The 21,967-nt window shown below is 56.2% G+C and overlaps 8 protein-coding genes across 8 annotated transcripts; 5 read left to right on the forward strand and 3 right to left on the reverse strand.

Moving 5' to 3' along the window:
- Positions 1 to 223: 223 nt before the first annotated feature.
- B0I36DRAFT_315639 (uncharacterized protein) lies at positions 224 to 3,782 on the reverse strand. The gene has a single exon (XM_046152904.1). The coding sequence runs from the start codon at positions 3,682 to 3,684 to the stop codon at positions 472 to 474; it is 3,213 nt and encodes a 1,070-aa protein (XP_046017266.1). The 5' UTR covers positions 3,685 to 3,782; the 3' UTR covers positions 224 to 471.
- Positions 3,783 to 4,162: 380 nt separating this feature from the next.
- Positions 4,163 to 5,623, reverse strand: B0I36DRAFT_346156 (uncharacterized protein; the record flags this gene model as incomplete). Its single annotated transcript, XM_046156423.1, has 4 exons — positions 4,163 to 4,366; positions 4,899 to 5,141; positions 5,208 to 5,596; positions 5,617 to 5,623. The coding sequence occupies 4 exons, from the start codon at positions 5,621 to 5,623 to the stop codon at positions 4,163 to 4,165; spliced, it is 843 nt and encodes a 280-aa protein (XP_046017267.1).
- Positions 5,624 to 7,511: 1,888 nt separating this feature from the next.
- On the forward strand, positions 7,512 to 7,856 carry B0I36DRAFT_359740 (GGL domain-containing protein; the record flags this gene model as incomplete). Its single annotated transcript, XM_046158186.1, has 2 exons — positions 7,512 to 7,672; positions 7,736 to 7,856. The coding sequence occupies 2 exons, from the start codon at positions 7,512 to 7,514 to the stop codon at positions 7,854 to 7,856; spliced, it is 282 nt and encodes a 93-aa protein (XP_046017268.1).
- A 1,755-nt stretch (positions 7,857 to 9,611) lies between these two features.
- On the forward strand, positions 9,612 to 10,424 carry B0I36DRAFT_236977 (Rdx family-domain-containing protein; the record flags this gene model as incomplete). Its single annotated transcript, XM_046149506.1, has 3 exons — positions 9,612 to 9,722; positions 9,897 to 9,977; positions 10,131 to 10,424. 3 exons carry the CDS (start codon positions 9,612 to 9,614, stop codon positions 10,422 to 10,424), a joined length of 486 nt encoding a protein of 161 aa, XP_046017269.1.
- Positions 10,425 to 11,068: 644 nt separating this feature from the next.
- On the forward strand, positions 11,069 to 12,189 carry B0I36DRAFT_76073 (uncharacterized protein). Its single transcript, XM_046163332.1, has one exon. The coding sequence runs from the start codon at positions 11,391 to 11,393 to the stop codon at positions 12,072 to 12,074; it is 684 nt and encodes a 227-aa protein (XP_046017270.1). The 5' UTR covers positions 11,069 to 11,390; the 3' UTR covers positions 12,075 to 12,189.
- Positions 12,190 to 12,544: 355 nt separating this feature from the next.
- B0I36DRAFT_284171 (uncharacterized protein) lies at positions 12,545 to 15,323 on the forward strand. Its single transcript, XM_046151556.1, has 5 exons — positions 12,545 to 13,048; positions 13,187 to 13,464; positions 13,529 to 13,795; positions 13,850 to 15,004; positions 15,084 to 15,323. The coding sequence occupies exons 1-5, from the start codon at positions 12,940 to 12,942 to the stop codon at positions 15,177 to 15,179; spliced, it is 1,905 nt and encodes a 634-aa protein (XP_046017271.1). The 5' UTR covers positions 12,545 to 12,939; the 3' UTR covers positions 15,180 to 15,323.
- Positions 15,324 to 15,868: 545 nt separating this feature from the next.
- Positions 15,869 to 16,520, reverse strand: B0I36DRAFT_237373 (V-ATPase proteolipid subunit C-like domain-containing protein; the record flags this gene model as incomplete). Its single annotated transcript, XM_046149531.1, has 2 exons — positions 15,869 to 16,035; positions 16,202 to 16,520. Coding segments are annotated over 2 exons (486 nt in total), but the record flags the coding sequence as incomplete, so codon positions are not given.
- Positions 16,521 to 18,946: 2,426 nt separating this feature from the next.
- On the forward strand, positions 18,947 to 20,447 carry B0I36DRAFT_372330 (aspartic peptidase domain-containing protein; the record flags this gene model as incomplete). Its single annotated transcript, XM_046160107.1, has 2 exons — positions 18,947 to 19,144; positions 19,203 to 20,447. 2 exons carry the CDS (start codon positions 18,947 to 18,949, stop codon positions 20,445 to 20,447), a joined length of 1,443 nt encoding a protein of 480 aa, XP_046017273.1.
- Between the last annotated feature and the right edge of the window lie 1,520 nt (positions 20,448 to 21,967).

Consider the following 21,967-nt stretch of genomic DNA (forward strand, 5'->3'; position numbering starts at 1 on the left):
TATAAAGTGTTTGTGGCTTTGGGTTTTATGTATGGTATGCCAGAGTTCTAGGGTGGGCTGAAGGATTGCACGTCGAGGTCAAGGTCATTTGGTTTGCTAGCCTTGGGGACCAGAAGGTGGAGAAATGGACTTCCGCCCGTCTATCCTGGGGGGCCAAACACACTTGTGGCGCTCAACACGCAACAATTCAAGGAGTCCGAATATGAAAAACAACCCACAGCCGGTGGAGGAATGATCGTAGTCATCGCCATACTTTTGTCTTGTAATCTCTAAAGGACTCTATCGTAAATAAGTTGAACCCAAAGTACTCGCTGTGAAATACTTTGGCTCAACACGCATGAGGCGAGAATGCGGCGCTGCCAGAATTGGACGATGCAATGTTCATTTTTTTCTGCTTAAATACAGAGGTCATTGCGACATTAAACCCCAAAACTCCAGTCAATCCATGCCTGTGCGTTGTTGCCATTTCACCTATTTGTCACGCAGGTGACGGGGAACCCACTTGCCAGCGGCTCCAGAAGGCTTCAGAGTCTCACCACTAGCAGCCTGGGAAGATGGTTCGTTGCTCGCAGGAGCTGGAGCCGGCGCGCTCTGAGAGTCGCCATTGGCACCACCAACAGCTTTGGCCGCCTCACGCTCACGCCAAGACGGCTTGCCTCCAGCGAGATTCAAGCGAGGAGGACCACCGCTGGAAGAACGCTCTCCAGACTCTGGGCGCTCTGTTCGCTGGAAGGGGGGAGCAGCACGTGGAGGAGGAGCCTGGCGCTCGGGCGGGGGCCGCTCAACAGGAGCCCGCTCAGGAGCAGCGGGGGCAGAGCCTCCAGTAGTGGTCTTGGCGGCCTCGCGCTCACGCCACGAGGGCTTCGAGCCAGAAAGATTGAGGCGGGGAGGACCGCCAGCAGGAGGACCACTGGAGTCCGAACGATCCATAGCAACAGGCTCGCGACGAGGTGGAGCGAAACGCTCGCGCTCGCGCTCTTCTCTTCTCCGAGCCATCGCCTCCTCTTCTCTTCGGGCCTGCAGCGCAGCCTTCTCCAGCGCCTCCTGGCGCTCAGCTTCTTTCTGCTCCTTGAGACGGGCAAACTCGGCCTTCTGAGCCTCAACTCTCCGCTCGCGCTCTTGCTTCTCGCGTTCAGCCCGCTCCTCAGCCTCGCGAAGGGCACGCTCTTGCTCCTCACGCTCTCTCTTCTCGCGCATTTTGCGCTCACGGTACTCCTTCCTGCGCATGGTGATTTGCTTCTCCAGTTCGCGCTCAGCATCACGTTGGCGCTTCTCAAACTCGTCACGGCGACGCTCGTGGAGCGACTTCCTGTAGGCCTCGAAGTGGGGCATCAGGCGGGTAAGACGGTGCTTGAGCTCAACGCTCTCCTTGTGCTTCTCCTTGGACTCCTTGAGCGTCTCAATCTTCGTCTTCTCGTAGGCGGCGAGGTCACGCTCGCGCTGCGCAGCGTAGTCGTCGGCCAGCTTCTTGACTTCCTCCTTGCGGAAAGCTCTCTCCAAGTGGTCCATGCGTCTGGCAATGATGCGAACCTTTTCGTTAATGTCGTTCTTCTCGCGCTCGAGCTGAGCTAGCTTCATGGCACGAATGGTGTTGCTGTCGACATCATCCAGGTTCTCCATGTCGATGTCGATGGCGTTGGGGCCAATCTTGAGGTCAGCGATCTGCTTCTTAAGCTCTTCCTTGCGAACGCGATCCCTCTCGTCCTTGAGACGCTTCTCCTCGCGGTCCTTCTGTTCCTGAGCAAGACGACGCTCCTCAGCCTCAGCAAGGGCCTGCTCCTGCAGGCGCTTCTGGCGCGCCTTCTCCTTGTCCTTCTTGGCCTGGGCCTCAGATGCCTCAGTCTTGCGCTTCTGGATGATATCCTTGCGCGCCAGGGTGTCGAGATGCTCCTTCTCAGCGCCAGCCTGAGCGCGGGCAAGAGCAGCCTCACGAGCGGCAATCTGCTGCTTCTGGAAGGTGGGGTCAATGTAGAAGCAGGTAGTGTGCAGTGTTGTCGCAAGCCTGGTGAGCTGTGTGCGGACGATCTCAGAAGGCGTGCTCTGGAGCCGTTGGACACTGCCGGTATGGCTCTCAGCAGAACCGGCGGCGGAGCCAGAGTGGACAGCCTTTGAGGAAGCAAAAACGTCCTTGACAAAGCTCAGAGCACCAGTAGCGTGGTCCATACGCACAGACAAGTCACCCTTCTTGTTACCGTTCATGATGAACTTCTCAATAGTACTGCGGCTGATCTGGTAAGGCTCGGGGAATTGAGCAAGGCTCTCGACGAAGGAGAAGTCGACAGTCTCGTAAACCTGGGAGAGCTGCTGGAAGAGGCGGGTGAGGATGACTTGCTGAAGAGGAAGAATGTACTTCTCCATCTCAGGGTCGGCACCAATCTGGGCCAGGATGGGGGAGATCTTCTGGCAGATGGAGAGAGGGTGGAAGTCAACCTCCAAGATGTTGTACAGATCCCGGATCTCTGGTCTGGCACGCTTGAGAAGGGACTTGGCCATAGCATCACGGAAGAGCCCAGAACGAGTCGGGGCGGTGTTCATGCCGAGCAGGTGAGTGAGACGGGAGTTCTTGTTCTTCTTGGCCTCGTCAAAGTCGACCATGGCACCACGAGATCTGGAGGTGCTAATGACAGGAATGGAGAGGGCGGAGAGGACGACGAAAGAAGCAGCCTTCTGAAGGTCCGCCTCGGTTGCGGCGGGGTTGTCCGACTTCTTGCTCTGGCCGGAAGCGACAAGGATGGCGGCCTGGCGCAGAAGGTTGTAGTAGCGCGACCAGGCGGCGGCGTGGAAAAGGTAGTTCTCGCCGACAAGGAAGATACGGGTGAGCTTCTCGTAGTAGTTGGCCATCATGATGTTCTTGGCAGGTCGCTTGCTCAGATTGAGCAGGGTGTGGATATCTTCGACGCTGCGGAAGGCCTCCTGCCACAGCTCCAGCTCGACAGCAACGTTGAGCTGCTGGAAACGAGTCTCGAGATGGCGCTGCAGGGTATCGGGGTCGTTCAGGTTGATGGCATGCATCTGTGTCGAATACTTCGCGGCGGTTTGGACATGGTTGCGGAGAAGCTCGCAGAGGCGGCGGAACTCGGTCTTCCTCTGGTACTTCTGGCAAAAGTCAAAGGCCTGGGTCGCGGTGCTCTGGTACAGGAGCTCGAGTCTGGCATTGTTGCGGAGAATGTCCAGCACAGTCCTGTACGCCTCCCAGAGGAACTTGAGCCATGGCGTTACGACGGCGCGCTCAGTTCGGTCGCGGGACTGCTCGCCGGAGACGGTGGCGAGGAGGATAGACTCGGGGGTTTCGCTGGCTTCGAGATCGTCGACGCTGGCAGTGGCGTTGGCCTCGAGGCTGGACTGAACCTCGTCGGCCTTCTTCTGGGCAGCAGTAACCTTTTCGGCGGCAAGCTCAATGAACTTCTTGAGGACGAGCTCGATGGTGCTGATGTTTGTGTTCTGCGCGATGTTCTTGTAGGAGTAGAGGGCGTCCTTGGCGAGCTTTCCCTTCTTCTGTTCGACGGAGAGCTCAACCAGGAGGAGCATCACCGGCTCGAGGGAGGCGATGGGGACATTGCGGGACCTTTTCGAGGTGATGTGGTCGTGGAGGAGGGTGAGGGCGGCGGGCACCTGGTTGACGCCGATGAGCTCGTGCGCCCGTTTGAGAACATTCTCGGGCTTCTGATGCGGCGGAGGCGGCATGATGGGCAATCTCCTTGATGGAACGACCAGAGGCAGGAGACTGGTATTGTTGTGAGGCCGTAGGCCGGAGATGATGTGGCGGGGTCGGCTGTAGTGAGGCAGACGCTGAGATTTTCGTAAATCGTGCGGCTTTGTGGGCAGGAGGGCCGTGGGCGGGCGTTTTGTCGTAGCGGGGTCAAGATTGTGGCTGGTGTGTGGCTTAGGCAATAAGCCCAGGCGATTTGTTCTGCAGTTGGTGCAGGACGGCGATAGCTCTCATAGCCGTAATGTTGGACTCTAGCAGGATGATGTCTGCAATATCCTTGGCGGCTTTCTTCTCGGCTCGTGTTTGCTTCCATTCCGGGCTCGACCTGGTTGCGAGCCCTTTTTGCAATCTCTTCACCCCGTGCGATTGCTTCCATTCCGTAGTCGACTGGATTGCACGCCCTTTTTGCAATCCATCTCGGCTTCCATCTTGCATTCTCTTCGCTGCGTCTGATTACTTCCATTCTGTAGTCGACCTAGTTGCAAGCCCTTTGGCAGAACAGCGCTGCAGGTATAACCGAAAGCCACTTTCAGTGCCATCCTCGAGAGCACCTAAGGCGGCTCGTAACTGGTCGTCCCCGATCAATTCATGCTCGAGGACCTTGCGTACGTCATCGAGAGGGATAATCTCGCCAGAGATTTTCTCGTGGGCCCGGAGCTTGATTGACACGTGTAACGCATTTGATTTATTGCCAAAAAGACTGAAAAGTCTCTGGGTCCGAATAGGCACGTTAGCCTATTCGCAAGCTGAGTTCCAGATCAGATCGTGCCATAGCCGAGTTTGTAGGTTAGTTGAATCGAAGAAAAAAGCCATCCCGTGGTACGACAAGAAGACGATGCGCTGTATCTTCAAGGCTTTGTTCCGCACAACAAGGAAGTGAGCTAGTTCATTAAACAAGTGCAAGGGATATTTGAAAGTAACCTTCTCGACAACGAGCTGGTTATCCTGCTGTAGCTTCTTCGTAACATGCTCAACGTTATGCCGTCCAACAACACTGTGGAAGGGGCGAAGCTGCCGGTCTGTAAATCGGTTACAGACATCAAGGATTGGCGTTATATCTGGCCCAAAGATTGCTTCCCATTGTGGCCCGTCCGGGTTATGCGGAATGCGTATTGGATATCGGTCTCGGGTGCAGACCTATATTAATTTTTAGGATACTGAAGGTTTGGATATAATCAGTATTGCTTACTCGCGAGGCGCCCTCGATCTTTCTCCATTCCCATCTCAAGCACGGATTAGTGCGATCTCGTGTGAATCCAAAGGTAGGCTTGCTTGTCTGCAAAGTTGGATAATGCCACTCAGTGCAGAGGCTTGCACGTAGTGGTCCAGAAGGCTTGGACAGAAACTTAATTACCAATTCGGGGAAGCCTGCGTCCTTAAGCTCATTAATGAACTTGGTCCATTCCCGGTCCTGGTCGATGTCGTACGAGGCCTAGTCGTCACGACTTTCATCCTGGAGAAACGCATCCATATCACCCCGGATGGGGTTAATATGTACCGTTGCCTGGTCGTTAATAAACTGTCGAATCTCAGCCTCCGTCTTAATGCTGCAATTGACCAGAGAGAGGAGCACATCTCCATTGTTGGATCCTTGGGCAGTAGCAAAGTGCTCCTTGACTAGATCAAGGAAGTGAGCATCCTCACTAAACTGCCTTTGTACAATAGTATCGTGCACATCTTTTTTCAGCGTATCGAATTCCGGTGTGTCGATGCTGGAGATATGCACTTTGTTAGCTTGGAGAGGCTCCAAATCTTGGCCGATGATTTGACGTTTTGCCATCTTGTAGGGCGTCGTAAGTCGTCCGGAATTATCCTTATCGTATGGTTCACGGTCCAGGAGAAGCCGCAATGGCACAAAGAATCGTGATGATAATTCAACAAGAATATCTTGACTTCAGAAGACTTACAATCCATTTTTGGCAAGCGTGGGTTGCTCTTGCCATGGCACCGTTTGACCCCAAGACTTGCATGTAAGGAAGGTACGACCCTGCCCACGTGATTGCCCCGATTCAGTGCACGCAAAACGGCAAAAATATCAACGAGACATTGGGCACCTCGCACTCCTGGCCAACAGAAGATTCATGGCCGACGAGGTAGCTGTGCGCCGCCGCAAGCCTTTGTGCTCGTGCTTGACGATGTTTGCCCAATCGACGGTTTTCAAGCATGCCTGCTAATAACTTAGGAGATATGGCAGACCAGGCACGCAAGCTCCCCTGTAGGCTCACGTTGACAAGGAAACGCACAGTAGCGACATGATTGCCCACAGCTCGCTGTTTCCAACGAGCAAGAAACGGTAGCGGACTGGTGGAGTAGGCTCAGAGATGCAACCCCCTTGACCAGGGATGTGCCTCTCGCCAAGGAGCTCTGATGCAACATTGGCTGGGACTCAGTGCTGTAATGTCTCCAGGAACGTTTTCCGCGACTCACATACGCGTCGAGGTTCTGTGCCAGCTTCAGTCTGCCGTGGCGCACATCATGAAGACAGCGCCCGTCGTGAGTCAATAGTCGGTATTGTGGCTCTCTGTTAGCCTGGTGGAATTCAGGCGTTCAGACCTCCTCAGCCAACCGGGTCCTAGAGAGCCGCAGCATGCTGCACGATTAATCTGTCATCAGCCACAAAGCCAAGATACAAGAGCACTCGCGGCAGATGGCTTAGCGGTGCGTTGATTAGCTGGCTGCTCTGAGCTTGTCAAGACGCCCGAGTCAGTCTAGCCCGCAAGGAGTTGCTCCTGGCCACTGTATTCAGTCCCAATCCGGCTGGCGAGGAATTTGAGGGGAGCAGCTACACGATGAGTCTGCATCGGCTCCCAATTCGCGGGGTTTGATCGACAGCCATGGCCAGCAACCGCAAGACTTAATACTGCAGCATTAAGAAGATGCCCGCACGCGCCGTTAGGGCTCTCGGCAAAGATCTGAAGCCAGCGCTGTGGCCGCGCCTGGTGCAGGCCCCCAGTGCCATAGTTGTCGGCTGCAATTTCCGCAAACCCTCAGAACCTGGACGAGGCGAGGCCAGAGACCTGCTTGTGATCAGGGGCCGCTAAGCAGCCACTATCTTGCCCACCGCGGAATTCCGCTGTGCTAGTGTTAGCGGACTGGTAGCAGCAGGTGGCTGCTGGTGGAGCAGCGTTTGGCGTTCAATTTCCCGGGGGGGCTGCACGGAAGCGTCGAGCCCCCCGGCCGCTGCTGTGTAGGTGGTGCATCCCCGGCGCCCTGGCCCCTGGCCTCTCCTCTCCCCCTTCTCCCCTTCTCCCAGTAAGCTGTGCTGCCCTCCACCTCTGCACGTCCCTGCCTGCGAGCTGCTGTCCCATATCCTCTCCTTCACCCAGGCTCTGCCCCGTCGTCCTGTTCCAGCCTCCGTCGCCTCGGCCTCACTTTGTCGCTCGACCTCGTCCCCGTCCGCCCTCAATCCTTATCGCGTGTCCGCACCTGTAAGTTGACGATCCTCCTCAATTGGCCTCTCTTTGATCAGAGCCGTACCAATTACCTCGCGCGTCGCATCGGCTCCTTCTCCGCGACGGGCCCCTTTACCCAGCCAGCATCGCGCCACCTTGTTTGCTTTTCATCGCAACGTTCTCCTTGCACGGGCACCCACGCGCTCCGGACTCGTCTTGTCCTTTTCCATCATCGTCTACCGCTGACTGGACCTTCAACTGACCCCCCATCGCGACAATTACAGTACCTTCTCTCGTCCGAGCTTCTTTTCGACCTCCATCGGCTGCAATCCCTCATCCTCGGCATTGCTAGTCTCTTCTCCCTTTACGATAATCTCTACCAACTATCCAAACACACATACACACTCAAAATGCCTGCCTACACTTCCCGTGACGTCGGCGACCCGTCGCAAATCAAGAAGAACAAGCAATCGATGGCCGACCTGAAGCTGCGCCGTCTGACCGAGCTCAACAACAGGCTGCGCGAGGATCTCGAGCGGGAGAGGATACCTGTCTCGCAAGCTTCCAAGAGGTGAGTTGTCGAGTTATCCCATGGCTGACGTTGGCGGAGCATATGGCTGACAATGTCGCATAGCATCATTGCGTACTGCAACAACACACGAGACTACATGGTCCCTTCTGTCTGGGGCGCTGTGCCGCGTGGAGAGGATCCATATGCTCCTCAGCAGAGCGGCGGCTGCTGCTTGGTCATGTAATCATGAAGTACCGGATGTGTGATAGTCTACTCGACGCAATGCGCGGCATTTGACCATGCCAGCATTTCCCCGGTAGACATGCCACGAGCCCCAAAAGCCAAAGTCGGAGCTGTCAGCGCTCCTTGGCGCAAGGAGGCGTCATCGCAAAGCCACAACATCTTGGTCCAGGCGCATCTGCTTCTTGCCTGCATACACGAAACTAGGTGCACCCAACAACTTTGACATCCACACGGAGTGGCGACGACCCATCGGCCAGGAATCGTGCGCAAGCATTGACGACTACGACATGATTTCAAAACACCCATGCGAGAAGATACATAAGGAGACGATCGTTGATACACAATACCCCCGAGAGATGGATGAGACGCATATGCCGGTGCGGAACACGCTACATTAATCATATTATACCGTCTGGGCGGCTTTCTCAAGAGCCACATTTACGCGATGTGGCACAAATGAGTTTGATGCAGCAGCTCACCACCCGGACGAAAAACCGACAAGGGCGCAGGGCAGGAATGGACAAACTTTGAGAGGTCTATTCATGTAACTTTTTCTGCTTATGTACACCTGTATCGGTTCCGTCCTTCTCTATTCTCATATTTCTTTAACTGTTTGGCACGAAAGGCCCAAGCCGACGGCGTTTGTGGTAGCCCTGCGCATCAATAAAAATCATTCAATCAAGAGAAACATGCCGGCCTTGCCTGACCAAGTATGTCATGTATTCAAACAGTGTCATGATGACACCATTTGCGGGCCTTGAAGTGCTTTCCCCGACGCACGCCATTGACAGCCACAAGCAAAGTGCCCGCGTCGAACGTTCATGCAGACGGGGCAATGGGCATGCCATTCGCAGCACTCTTCACCGACTCGCATCTCCGTGCTTGCTGTACATTGAAGCAAAGACAGCGACAGCCCATATCAGGCAAGGGGACTTTTGCTTTTCCCTCGCGTCTCTTTGCCCAGCAGAAGTGCGACATTGCCAGGTGTCTTTGACTCAGATTTCTGAACACGAAGGTCAATCCTGCCACGTGCCGCCTGTGTGCCTCGCGTCACATCACGTTTTTTTATAACCTGCATTCATGCCTTCTTGGGCGGGAGTACGGGCAGGTATGTTGAGCGCATTGGTTCATGCATGCGTTTGAGGAGAGGTGGACGAGTGTGCGTGATTATGAATGTTTTCGATCCCAGAGCAGGTCGACTTTCTGCACCGATGCCACTCAGCGTCGTGCTTACACGTCGTCCCGCCAGGCAATCAAGTATCTCACACACGCGCGTTTCTCCCATCTATAGGTGAATGCGCAAAGAGGAACCTTGATATCCTGAAGAGTATCCTTCTTCGACATTCCACCTCTCGCGTATTGCCTGAGGCTGGCAAGTAGAAAGAAAATGCCCAGCATGTTGATCCAGCCTCGCCCGCTGGGATAAGAGGCGCCTGGCCCCACCACGGCGAAAGGCTTGGAAGCTCATCATACATCCATCCCACTTTTTGGACGACCACCTGACGGCTGGCAATGACAGCACAACTTGTGAGATGTGACACAACCTCAATTCTATTAATATCACCCCAGCTGGCCAGGCGGACCAAGCAGTCAACGAAACCACGGACATATTCAAGAGACACTCTTTCCGTTTGGTGCTCGACGTATCACAAACCACACAAGATATCCCCTGCAGGAGGCGATTCTCTCACTCTGGACATACCTAGTTGTTCTCTTGTACTCGGAAAGGTTGCTTCTTCTGGACAGCAGCAAAGACATGGCTACTGCAACAACTGTGGCATCTGGCTCGCTGCCGACGCCGATACACTTGCCCAGAGTCACGATCAAGTTCTGCACGCAGTGCAAGTGGATGCTCAGGGCGGCTTATGTATGTCTTCCACCACAAGTGTACAAGCCTACACCATCACGATACTCCTTGATGTTGTACCCGCAACTTTCTGCGCACGGGGAATGGGACAGATCGTGGTCGTTGCGCCGATGGCCACGCCCACCAGCTTTCGGAAACAGCAACAAGATTGACTGACGTATGGGGACGATCCAGTACGCTCAAGAGCTTCTCTCCACATTCTCAACAGCACTTGGCGAGGTCGCACTTCAGCCTTCCACAGGCGGGGCATTTATCGTCGAGATATCATACACATCTGTGACGACTCTCGCCCCCGATCATGCCACTCTTGCAGCACTTGTTTCGTCGTCTACATCGGCTGCCTTCTCAGTGCCAGTAGTGGATGCCCAGACAGCACAGCAGGTGGAACCGTCGCAGCAGCAGCAGCAGCAGCACCATCACCATCACCAGCAGCATCAGTCTATCACAACACAGCACCGCGTGCTCTGGGACCGCAAAGTCGATGGCGGATTCCCCGAGGCCAAAGAGCTCAAGCGGCGCGTGCGGGATGTCATCGAGCCCGGGAGAAGCCTGGGCCACGTCGACAAGGATTACCCGAAGGATTCGGCCACGGGATCAGGCGCACTTGGGGAAGAAACGAAGCCATCCGTCAGGTTGGGGTCCTCTGCTGCTACTGCTGCGAATAAGGTGCGTGTCAAGGAGGATTGTGAGGACTGCAGGTGATCAACTCGATTCATTGCATTGGAAGCTTGTGCAGAAGAGCTACGAGGCACACGAGGCAAACCTCAGAACAAGAAGCAATGATCTAAAGTGGAGCCTGTACAACGTTGTGATTGAGGTCGGAAGCAAAATTCGGGTACTCTAGGACGAAGTTGTTAGTCAACAAGGACGATAAGGACTCTGAACCCTCTGAACCCTCCGAGAAAGTGGTCTCGTCTATCCAGTGCCTTAAGACAGCCCAGAACACGCCGCCAGACAAAAATAGTCCGACCTGGTACGTGAAGCAGTAGCACCGCGCGACGGCCACCGGCGTAGGGACATTCATATCATTGAGAAAGCCGTAGAAGCCGGTGATAGTGCCGACAATGTACCTAAGGTACTAAAGTAGGCAATGTAGGCGCGGGTGATTCAGCCGTGAAAAAGTAGTATGCGCTGTCCTGAGACGAGGTAAAGGCGTCGGGGATGCTGATCTTGCCCTTGGCTTTTGTCCTGGTCTTCCATGCTACCCCATGGTGCTGAATGTGCATCTTACCAACAGGATTAATCGACGCGACTAGACTACGGCTGAAGTGACTTCTGCATACTATGTAATGGCGCAGCTGCCGGTACGTTCGGATGTCGTGGTCCAAGAAACAGGGGTAGCTCAATCTTGTTAGTGAATCGCAGGCCCCACCCGTGCCTTGCCGAGCGGACGCAAGCGCGGTTGATCAGCAGCGTCTCTCAACGTCCCAAGCGCAGCTGGTGTGTCAGATGAAGAACCCTTAACTGCGGCCGCTCAGACCAGCGAACTTACTGCAAACCCAACCCTTCTCTCACTTGTGATGCGGCGTCAATTGTCAACCGGACGCACAACCCGTCGACCTAGACTCGTTCGACCCAGTCGCTCGTTCCAATAGCCCTTCGGCACTGCACCTACTCTGTCGTCAATCCGTGACCGCTGCCTCGGACAAGCCGCCTCACTGACCGAGCATGGCCGACCTTGAGAATCACGCTCGTGAGCAGCAGCAGCAGCCACCTCTTCCGGCATATCACGACAATGAGGAGGATGGGTATGCTTCGGACAGCCAGCTTGTCCCGGCGGACGCAGACGACGTCCTGCCCTCCCACGTCGGCTTAACTCCCGACGGCAAGGTCGCTCAGCCATGGCAACGACACGTCGGCCAGCGCGCCCTCGGCTACCTACCCGCTCTCATCGTGTTCCTGATCGGCGCATTCCTGGCGACCTGTCCACGGCCACGGCACTGGATCCCTTATCCAGCCAGACAGATCCTCATCATGGTATGCGCGAGCCTGCTGGTCATCCCGCCCTCGTTGCGACGCTCTGTATCCTTTGGCCCCTCGGTGCGCGCCAGACGCCTCCTCATGTCCTACGCGGGCATGGCGCTCGCCATGTACGCGCTGGTCTTTGCGTCAGACGACGTGCACATCGAGTATCGCTGGGACACGCTTATCTGGCACAGCACGCTGGAGGGCCCGCAGTTGGGGTATCTTACGCGCACCTTGCTTGCCGTGGCGGGCATGGTCATACATCGGACAGCTGGGTTGCACTCGAATACAAGGATCGTAGCCGCGTATCTGCTGAGCATACTGGCCGTGTACGCGGACACGCCAATGACTTTGATAGACCTTGCCAAGGGGAGGCCGAGATGGTGAGCCACGGCGTCGAGCAAAGGGCACAAGGTCAGGAACTTGGTTTCTTTGTCAGCCAATCGCAGTTTAGAGTAGTGTTGCACACAATAGAGAAACGGCAATCTCCGTCCTAGAGCAAGTGGACCACCATAATGCTCCGTGACCAACCGCTCCAAGCCAGACTCGGGCATGCAGGTTATTGCCGTGCACATGTAGACACCAGCCGTTTGCAAATTGGCTGGTCTCGCTGGGAACGCTCTAGGCAGTAAGCTTGAATCACCACCAACTAAGCTGATGCCTTGGGCTCGAGCGGCCCACTGAGCGGCACCCTGTCAGCATCCATAGATGGCGGTGGTGCTTGGCACGGCTAGCTTGGTTCGGGGCAGGCGGTGCCCGTGCGCAAGGCAATCGTCCAGCGCTGCCCGAGCTGGGCCGTTGTCGTCATCCTCGCTCGCCAGAGCTGGAGCTTTCAGTTGGGGGGCATCTGCTGCTGCACTCCCTGCTCATCCACGCGCAAGTGGGCGACCCGCCGTCTTGACAGAGCTTCCTCCCCAAGCCCGCCATCCATCCTGCCCGACGTAGATCCCAGACTGCTGCAATCGCTTGCGACAGACGTTCCGACCGCAGGCTCGCCGCGAATAATGACCACGCTCCTTGCACACAGCACCACAGCTTCCTGAGCGGCATCCCCAGACACAGCGCATCTCCCCCGCCCCCGCGTTGTTGCAGCTGGCACGTCGTCAAGTGTCTGAGATCCGCCGTCCCGCCTCACTGCCTCCCAGCAAAAGGCGCAAGAACCACGGGCCGGTCTTTTTTGTTGGCCAGAAGTCCACGACCAGCTCTCTGCTGAGCAGGACTGTTGCGCAGCCAGTGCGCTCCTTATCTCGACATGTGGAACGACGAGGAGGACAACAACCCCTACGGGACCAGCTACGACGATCGCAGAGACTCTGTCACATCCTCCTCCGCAAACCCGACGTCGCCCACTTCGCACGACTGTAAGCACTCTACACCTGCCTTGGGTCTTGCTTGCCCTGGCAAGCTTTGTCTTTTTCAGTACCTTTTCGTGTTGGAGTTGTGTGGTGGCTGAAATCTAGGCGGGCATGATGAAGCTGATGATGGCTGGAATCACGTAGACCAGAGGTTCGATGCTCCAAATACTCCCTCATCGACCAGCGAAGATGCGCCACGGACGAGCGCGACCTACGTCCGGCACTCGGCCGACTCCGAGAGCGACGAAGACTTCAATGCCCGCTCCACGTCGCAGCTCCCGCCCAAGCGGAAGCCCGGCGGCTATGACAGCCGGATTGAGCAGATCCTCTACGAGAATCCTGAACTCCCCATCCTTATCACGGATGCGGGCAAGAGTGTAGAGAGCGGCGGGAAGTATATCGTCTACACGATCCGGACTGGGGTATGAGCCCGTCCCAAGGATGAATTTCTCTTTTTGACCACATAGACCCTGACCAGAATTACAGGACCTCGAAGTGCGACGACGTTATTCGGAGTTTGCGTCTCTGCGCGACGCTCTCACAAAGATCCACCCGACCCTGATCATCCCACCGATTCCCGAGAAGCACACCATGGCAGACTATGCCGCGAATCCGACCAACGCCAAGCAAGACCAACAGATTATTGACCTGCGGAAGCGCATGCTTGCTGTGTTCCTGAACCGGTGCCGCCGCATGGAACAGGTCAGGGAGGACGGTGTGCTCTGGAGATTTCTGGACCCCAACGTCAGCTGGGTACGTCTTAAGACAGGCATCTTCTCCTCGATGCGAAAACTGACGGGGCTGCAGACCGAGGTTCTTCACTCGCACCCCATCTCGTCCATTCCCAAGTCGATCATGCGGGCGCCACCTCTGGACCCGGCCAATCCGACCCCCGCGCACGCCTATCTACCGATACCAGCGACAAATGCGAAGCTCAAGGCCCCAATGGGCACAGCACCACCACCTGCTTTCGACAGCTCGCAGACTGTAGCGTCGCAGATGCTGCGCCGCTTCCCACCAGACACGCACAACTTGAGCGAAGTCGAGCTTGATCCCTACTTCCTCACATTCGAATCTTCGATCAAGGAGCTGGAGACTGCGCTGATGGGGCCCATGGAGAAAGTGAACCGGAGAAGCCTGAGCCACCTCAGCTCCCTGGCCTCGGATCTCGCCGACCTTGGCTCGAAGTATAATGCCTTTGCACTCTCGGAGCAGTCGCCGTCTTTGGCTGCGGCAATCGAGCGAGTGGGCCAAGCTGCGGACTCGTCCTATATTGCAACTGAAGAGTTGGCAAGCTCACTAGGCGCAAGCTTCGCTGAGCCGATGCGGGAGAACGCCCAGTTCGCGGGCGTGGTCCGGACTGTGCTCAAGTACAGGATAGCGAAGCGGGTCCAGCAGGAGATGACCAACGAGGAACTTCAAAAGAAGAAGGCCCTGCTCGAACAGCTGGAGAGGAGCGAAGCCGAGGCTAAGCGCATTGAGCAGTACCTCAGCAGCAGTCAGCAGATTGGTGGCTCAACACAGGTCCATCCACCACGGCGGTCGTCAAGCATGAGGGAGACTTCGACCCACGGGCATTACAGGGAAGGTAGCGGGGAAGACACAGCATCGATCGACTCCGACTTCCCGCCGACACATGGAGACTCGTCGGCTGCGCCGTCTGCGCGGGTTGGGGCGCCGGAGCGTTACAGTAACCCTGCCCCGACGCACAAAAAGGCGCCCAGCGGCAACTCGATCACGAACAAGATCTTCGGACCCATCCGGCACGCGATCCAGGGCGTGGCAGATGTTGACCCTGAGCGCACAAGGAGAGACACGATCGGCAAGACCCTGGAGAGCATTGAGCACCTGGAGCAGGCCCAAGTCGTTGCCGCCCAGGATGTCAAAGACGCCAGCGCCAGTATTCTTGAGGATCTGAAGAGGTTCCAGCACCAGAAAGAGGACGACCTGAAGAGATATATGGTATGTTGCAACTACCACGGGCACACTGCCCCTCCGTTTTCGACTCCACTTGTGACTGACGTTTGTGTGTGTGTCCCAGCTTGCATATGCCAAGAGCCAGATCGAATGGGCCAAAAAGAACAAGGAGACATGGGAGGAGGCCAAGGCCGAGATCGACAAGATTGACGAGGAATAGGCATTCGTGACTGTGGGCTATACCAGCAGCGGAAGAGCTCCCCCCTTCTCCCCCTTGGGCCGTTTTGTCCCGGTGTGGCCGGCAGCATAGTGATAGAGTAGCTTCCCATTTTCCATACCCAATAATACTTGCTAGTCCGGTTGGATGTCTATGTGCGAATCGGGGGTGCGTGCGTGCGAGGTGTGTTGTTTTGAGGATTGAAGTCCGGAGTGCCGGATCTGCACTTCATCTATGGTCAAACGCCAGGGATCTCGGGAGCGCGTTCGCACGAGCAAGCGTGAACAAGGGAAGGCGCTGTGATTCACGTAGAGCGAGAGTGAACCTCGTCGAACACGCAGGCCATCATATTAATTCGTGCTCCGATTGAGGGGGACCGGTGCCTGTCCTAGAAAACCATGCCTGTTACACTACGAGGACTGTTCAAACATGACACACCCCCTGTCTTTCCCTCTCATCTTCCCAGCGTCCAGTGGCTATGTCCTTGTGATCATTGTTCCCCCGGTTTACCCCCTTTGTCAAGCTCTGACAACGTGGTAAGTGAGGGTCCGCAGGGAGTCGCGTAAGTACCATCAACACCCTGGGCACCCCTTAAGCATCCCAAGCCCGGCCAGCCAGCCAGCGCAACGCAACGCAAAGCAGCAAAGCAGACGGTGGCAAATTACACAATCGCTATCCCTATCCCCCCCAAATCATCGGAACATCACCGTAGGGGGCCGAGGGCACTCTGGCACGTTCTGCCTCGACTTTGTGAGCATCAGGATGCACACGATGAGCCCGTACAGGCCGAGGACCTCGGCGAAGATGAGGATCAGGACCATCCCGACATACAATCGAGGTTGTTGGGTGCTGGCTCGTACTGTTTGGTTTTGAAAACAAAAGGTATTGGGTCAGCACTTTTCCGCTCTCTGCTGTCTGTGTGAAGAAACAAGCACGACAAGTATTCTTTTTTCTTTCCTTCTTTTCTGCTGAGGCGAGTGTAAACCCCCGGATGGGGGCAGGAAAGGAAAATCACCACTACTCACCACCCGCGTCGCCGATGATGCCGATGCTGAACCCGGCGGCCAAGCCGCACAGCCCGACGCTGATGCCCGCGCCAAGCTGCAGGAAGCCCTGGTGCAAGGGAAGGTAAGGGTCGAGGTCGCCCGAGATGATGACGGCCGAGACGAGGCCGTAGATGGCGAGGATCTGGGCCATGACGGCGCACAGGGTGTTCTGCATGAGCCGGTCGGGCCGCAGGATGCCCGAGGAGAAGATGGCCCCGCTGGACTTTGCGGTGCCGTAGGACGCGCCGATGACGGTGAAGATTATCGAGGCCGCGCAGCCCATTGCGCCGAAGAAGGACTTTTGTTTCCCCAACCCCCCGCAAGGTCTAGTGTTAGCATGGTGGTGATTGTTGAGAGGTGCATAGTGGACTTGGGAGATACTCGGATGGGCATCTATGTTGGGTAAGGAGTTGGTTGTAGATGCTGGACTTACGGCATATATGGGGCTGGTGATTGCCAGACGAACGCGAAGTTAGTCAATATAGCATTGCACGGCGCACGCACGCCGACGCGGATGAAGAGGTGTTTGGCAGTTAGACTCACCAGTACTCCTGGTTCAACATGATTAGGTCGTCCATGTTGGTGAAGGAGGTGAAGATCGGTTGTTGTTGATGTTGCGCTGCCATTCAAGATTGATAGGCTTCTGTGAGAGGGCAAAGCTGCCGATAACTACGTGATACGGATTTCCCGTCGCCTCTAGTGTTGACTTTAGACTATAAATGTCCATCTTCAGTATCTACGCTTATATGTGTGGGACATGACTGTGAAATATAAGTTGCCTGCCTGAATCCTTGGCATCGCTCCGCGAATTGGCAAGCCGCCGTGTAAGTCAACTTTGGCACAAGCCACCACCCAAAGTCACGCCGCTGGTGCCTGGTCTAGTCTGGTCCCCTGCAGGGTTGTTCCTCCCAATAAGAGGCTGTCGGAGATCGGACCTCTTAGACACAGCAGTCAATCCAGACATCATCAAGTCAGCACCTCGATCAGACGGTGCCGCCAGGCAGAAGGATAGCGGTGGTTGTGATTGGCTCTGAGGGGTCTCTGGATGCGGATGCTGCCGCCGCCACCGTCAGCCGGGCGTTCAAAGCCCGTTGCGGGTCCCGAGGCCGCGGCGTTGACGACGCCGCAGGACAATCAATGTGTCTCTGGAACGAGAGACACTCCTGCAAACTGCGGCTGAGGCCAGGGAGAAAAGCACGTGCAGCAAGTGTCAATGATTGTGTAATATCTTGGGACACACGACGGCATGAGTTGTCGAGTCGGCCCCACACACTGGCGCATCCATCCACCATCCACCTCGCATCCATTCCGTCGGCGTGGGTTTGATGTACTGTACAGCGGCACTGGGGGCCCCTTAGATTGGACCCTTTCTCTCAGCGTCCCCGCGATGCAACATGGGCTTCACCAGGACTGCCGATCCTCACTTGTGGTGCTGTTGCGCTGGGATCCTGACTTGATAGGTCTTGGCATCCCCGCGGCTAGGTCGTTGCGCTCCGCACACCAACCCTGGTGTGCCGGAATAAGGTTCTCCAGCCTTTCCAACGAGCGCTCTGACACAAGACTTGTGGTTGTCTGTGCAGGAATCAAGCTCGCAGGCAGGGGCCGAGTCGTCTCAGGATGCCCCGTGGCTCTTGAGTCGTGATTGCGTGCTCTCTCACCGTCGAGCTGGGCCACCAGCTTTCATGTTTGAGGTCCTCCAGGCGGGAGGACCCCAGGCAGCGCCCCCAGCAGCTGCATGGAACGGAACAACTCTTCATTCCCGTAAGCGTGCGGCGGCCGGCATCATCAATCAGCGTTGACACATGGAAGCTGAGACACGACAAGGGGACGACGTCGAGCCGGAATTCTGCCAGACGGCACCGTTGGCCATGGAACACCCATGGGCGCCCGCCTGGAACGGGCCTAGTCTTCCCAGGTGGACGCGCGGCAGGCGTGGGTGCCACGTCCGATTCGGGCAGGGACAACCCACTCTCGGCCAATCACAGCCGCCATGGGTGTCCGAGCACCGTGCCATTTACAGTGTCAGCCAGCATCTGCGAGCCCCTGCCACGTCAACTCGTGCTCTGCCCTTCGGCACGCATCGAAATGAGGCTGCTGTGCGCGATGTCGTGAGAGTTCTGTAGCTAGCCATCCATTCCGCCTCTCCTCCTGCCCTCGTCTCTCTCTTGCTTCCAGCAGCACGGTATACCCTCACTCGTAGCCAAGTTGCTGGTCTCAAGGCTCGGGCGCGACGTATCGCAACCTCAACAGTCTCCCTCTGCCTTACACCTCGCTTTCGTACCCACAACCACTGGTGGGAGCATCGCCTCCTCCGCGCTTAAACCTCTGCTGCCGCAACTCTATTTCGCCAGCTATTTCCCATAGCGCACTTCTGGTCCCGGTCGGCCACGCAGGCCCCTGCCGCCGGGCGTTTCTGCTCGCCCTCGCTTCTGCGACCGGGCCGCCGCCAGTGCCTGCTGCAATCTCGGGCTGCGTTGGCCGCACACGAGTGTATTACGTCGCCCCAGTCTCGCCGCCCAGCACCTTTGCCGCTGCTCCTGAGCACTCCTCAACACACTAAAATAAAACCGTGGTTGCATCATTTGTCTTGGCATCTCTCAAGTGCCCTTGTCTCTCTCTGCCCGGACCATCACCCTCGAAGCTTCCTCAGGCTCGCAACTCCTGTGTGTACGCATTAAGGACCCCGGTCATCGTCACAATACCAGCCCTGGTGGCTCAGGAGACATGCATTTCACCACGGCTACCGCCCTCGCAGCCGTCTTTGGGTTTCCGGCATGCACGGCGTCTCTCGCGACCAGGCAGCCGCGTGATGCTGCTCCACGTGTCGCCCTCCTCCCCATGGAGCGCTCGCGGATTGTGAACCCCATCAGAAGAGACCAAATCAGACGACGAGGCACCGCCCAAGTAGATCTCGACAACGATGTACATGACCGTTCTCGCCGAAAGCCAGAGAGGATTTGCTTGCTGACCTGAATCACAGGGCGTCCTATACTTCGTCAACTTCACCATCGGCACACCACCGCAAAACATTCGTGCCGCCCTAGATACCGGCAGCAGCGACTTGTGGGTGAACACACCTAACTCGGATTTGTGCACCCAGCATGGCGATCCGTGCAGCACGGGAGGAACATATGACTCCACTCAGTCCTCGTCAAGCACCATCCTTGGTGTTGACTTCTCGATCCAATATGGTGATGGTTCATCTGCCTCGGGTCACTATGCCACAGATAACATCACAATTGGCGATACCACTTTGAATCAGTTCCAGTTCGGAATCGGCTCTAATAGTACCTCCACAGAGGGCGTCTTCGGCATTGGATATCCAAGGCTCGAGTCGCTAGTCCAAGTCGAGGGTCAATCGGCTTACGAGAACCTGCCGGCGAAGCTGGTGTCGAGCGGTGCCATCGCCTCCAGTGCATACAGCCTGTGGCTCAACGACCTCGACGCCAGCACTGGCAGTGTGTTGTTTGGTGGCATTGACACTGAAAAGTACACTGGGACTCTGGCGACCTTGCCTATACAATCAAGCGCCGGCACTTACAATCAGATCAAGATCACGCTGACAGGGGCATCATTCAATGGCACAACCCTCTCAGATAACTTGGCGCATGCAGTGCTGCTTGATGCCGGCTCCAGTTTCACATATCTGCCAGACACGATTGTCACCAAATTATACTCACAAGTTGGAGCGCAGTACGACTCGTCCTTGGGTGGCGCATACATCCCTTGCGCAATGGCCAACTCGGGCTTGAGCGTCAGCTTCAACTTTTCGTCGCCAGTCATTAGCGTAGGAATGGACGAGCTGGTGCTCGACCTGACGGATGCAGACGGCCAGTCACCCCAGTTTGACGATGGCACCGCTGCGTGCTTGTTTGGAATCACTCCCGCCGGCGCTGGGCCCGTGGTCATGGGAGACACGTTCTTGCGCTCGGCGTACGTCGTGATTGACCTGACGAGCAATCAGGTCTCTCTAGGACAGACCAAGTTCAACACGACTGCATCAAATATTGTGGAGATCGGCCAGTCCGGTCAGATACCGAGCGCTACGACAGTGAACAGTCCTGTGTCTGCCACACTTGGAGTTGCAGTCGGTCCCAATAGTGGCACGGCTGTGACAGGACAGTCGTCCCCGACGTCGAACCCCAACGGAGGGGCTCGGTCTTCTGTTAGCTCCGTCCTCTTGGCGTTCAACCTGGTGGCCGTTTTGATGTGCCTGCTGGGGTGATACCAGCAGCGGCAGGGGGCCACGTTTTGAACCAGGAGTATGCGGGCGCATGGGATTCTGGTTGACGATGGAAAGCGTTCTGGCGTGGCATTGGGGTGGCGTTTGATGGATTCCTTTGAGCATCCGCATTTCAATTATTGCATTAACATACTGGCTTTCATGATGCACCTAATTGCTCGACGTGAGATAATGAAGCTCTATTATTCTCACAAGTATTGCGTCTGACAAGCAGGCCTGTTCTTCCTGGCCTCAGAACCTACAACCACCCCAATCAGGTCCTGCGCCGGCTGAGCAAGGCCCACCTTTCCACGCGTGGGGGTGGAGTTTGGGTAAAAAGCCAGTCTTTGGCAGACGAGCATTGAAGACATAGAAATCTCCAAGGTTGAATCCTCGGGGGTTTGTATCGTGCCGTGATGGTACGGTTGTGGTTTGTGGGGAGGGGCGTGGGTGAGTGCGTGGTGGTACCGCCTAACGCCGCCGGCCCGCAGAAAGACATAGACACAACACACACCCATGCGTGTATACACGAGAAGTGGTCAGGGATGAACAGATGAGCCAGACTGCCGTGTGACCAGCTCTTTTGAAAGCATGTAGTAGTAGCAGTGCTGGAAGAACTCTGGGCCCCGTCCCCGTCGGATTTTAGCAGTGTTTGTGTGGATGATGGTTTGTGAAGGTTGTCCCGTCTGCCGATTGGTAGGGGTAGGGATTCAGATCCAGCGGCTCGGCGTAAGCACTTTAATAATCCTCAGAATGCACGTGTTGCATAAGCGGGATTGGCACCGCTGCGATTTTTGGAGCAGTGTAATCCTGCCATGATGCAATCGCGCTTGACGTTTCGGCTGAGTAGCGTACATATTATACTTTGGTGGATAGCCCTTCTCAGGCACGATGGAGCTGCTGATTATACCATAACATTGGTTGAATGCGGGCGTCTTTGATGACGGTGGAGAGTCCCGTAGACTGGGGGGCGGCTCAACATTGAGTATTTGACGTTACTGGCATAAGGCCATTCCAACCAGCACACTGCAAGGCCGGGGGTTAATAGCTGGCGGCTGTTGCACCGAGTCGGTAGAAATGGAACATCACGACTGCAGTCTTGCAAGTTTAAACTTAAGAGCATCGGCATTAAGTGAGCGCTGACGGGGGACGGGACGTCTATTTGCCCCTGGCCCCCCTGCCTAAATGGGTGTCATAGATGCTGCAACAGGGGCATGGCGAGCGAGCTGGAAAGAGGAAAGGCGGGGCCTTGTTGAATCACATCATGGACACGACGACATCAATCTCGCTCGTGTCTGGTGCGGATCGCGCGGGACCAACTCTGTGGCCAATGATGCGGAATCACCAGAGCCACAAACGCTGAAAAGAGAAGAGAGCAGCAGGTGCCTTGAGGAGCTAAAGTAGCAAGTGCGGCCAGGCATTCCGCTCCCCCACGTGCTGTCGTGTCACCTACCTTGTCCTGCGCATCAATTCTGCCGCTACTGGCGCGGCATTCCTTCCATTTCTGAACAATTAGCGTCGTC

The sequence above is a fragment of the Microdochium trichocladiopsis genome (assembly GCF_020744255.1).
Source record: "Microdochium trichocladiopsis strain MPI-CAGE-CH-0230 chromosome Unknown B0I36scaffold_2, whole genome shotgun sequence".
Classification (NCBI taxonomy): domain Eukaryota; kingdom Fungi; phylum Ascomycota; class Sordariomycetes; order Xylariales; family Microdochiaceae; genus Microdochium; species Microdochium trichocladiopsis.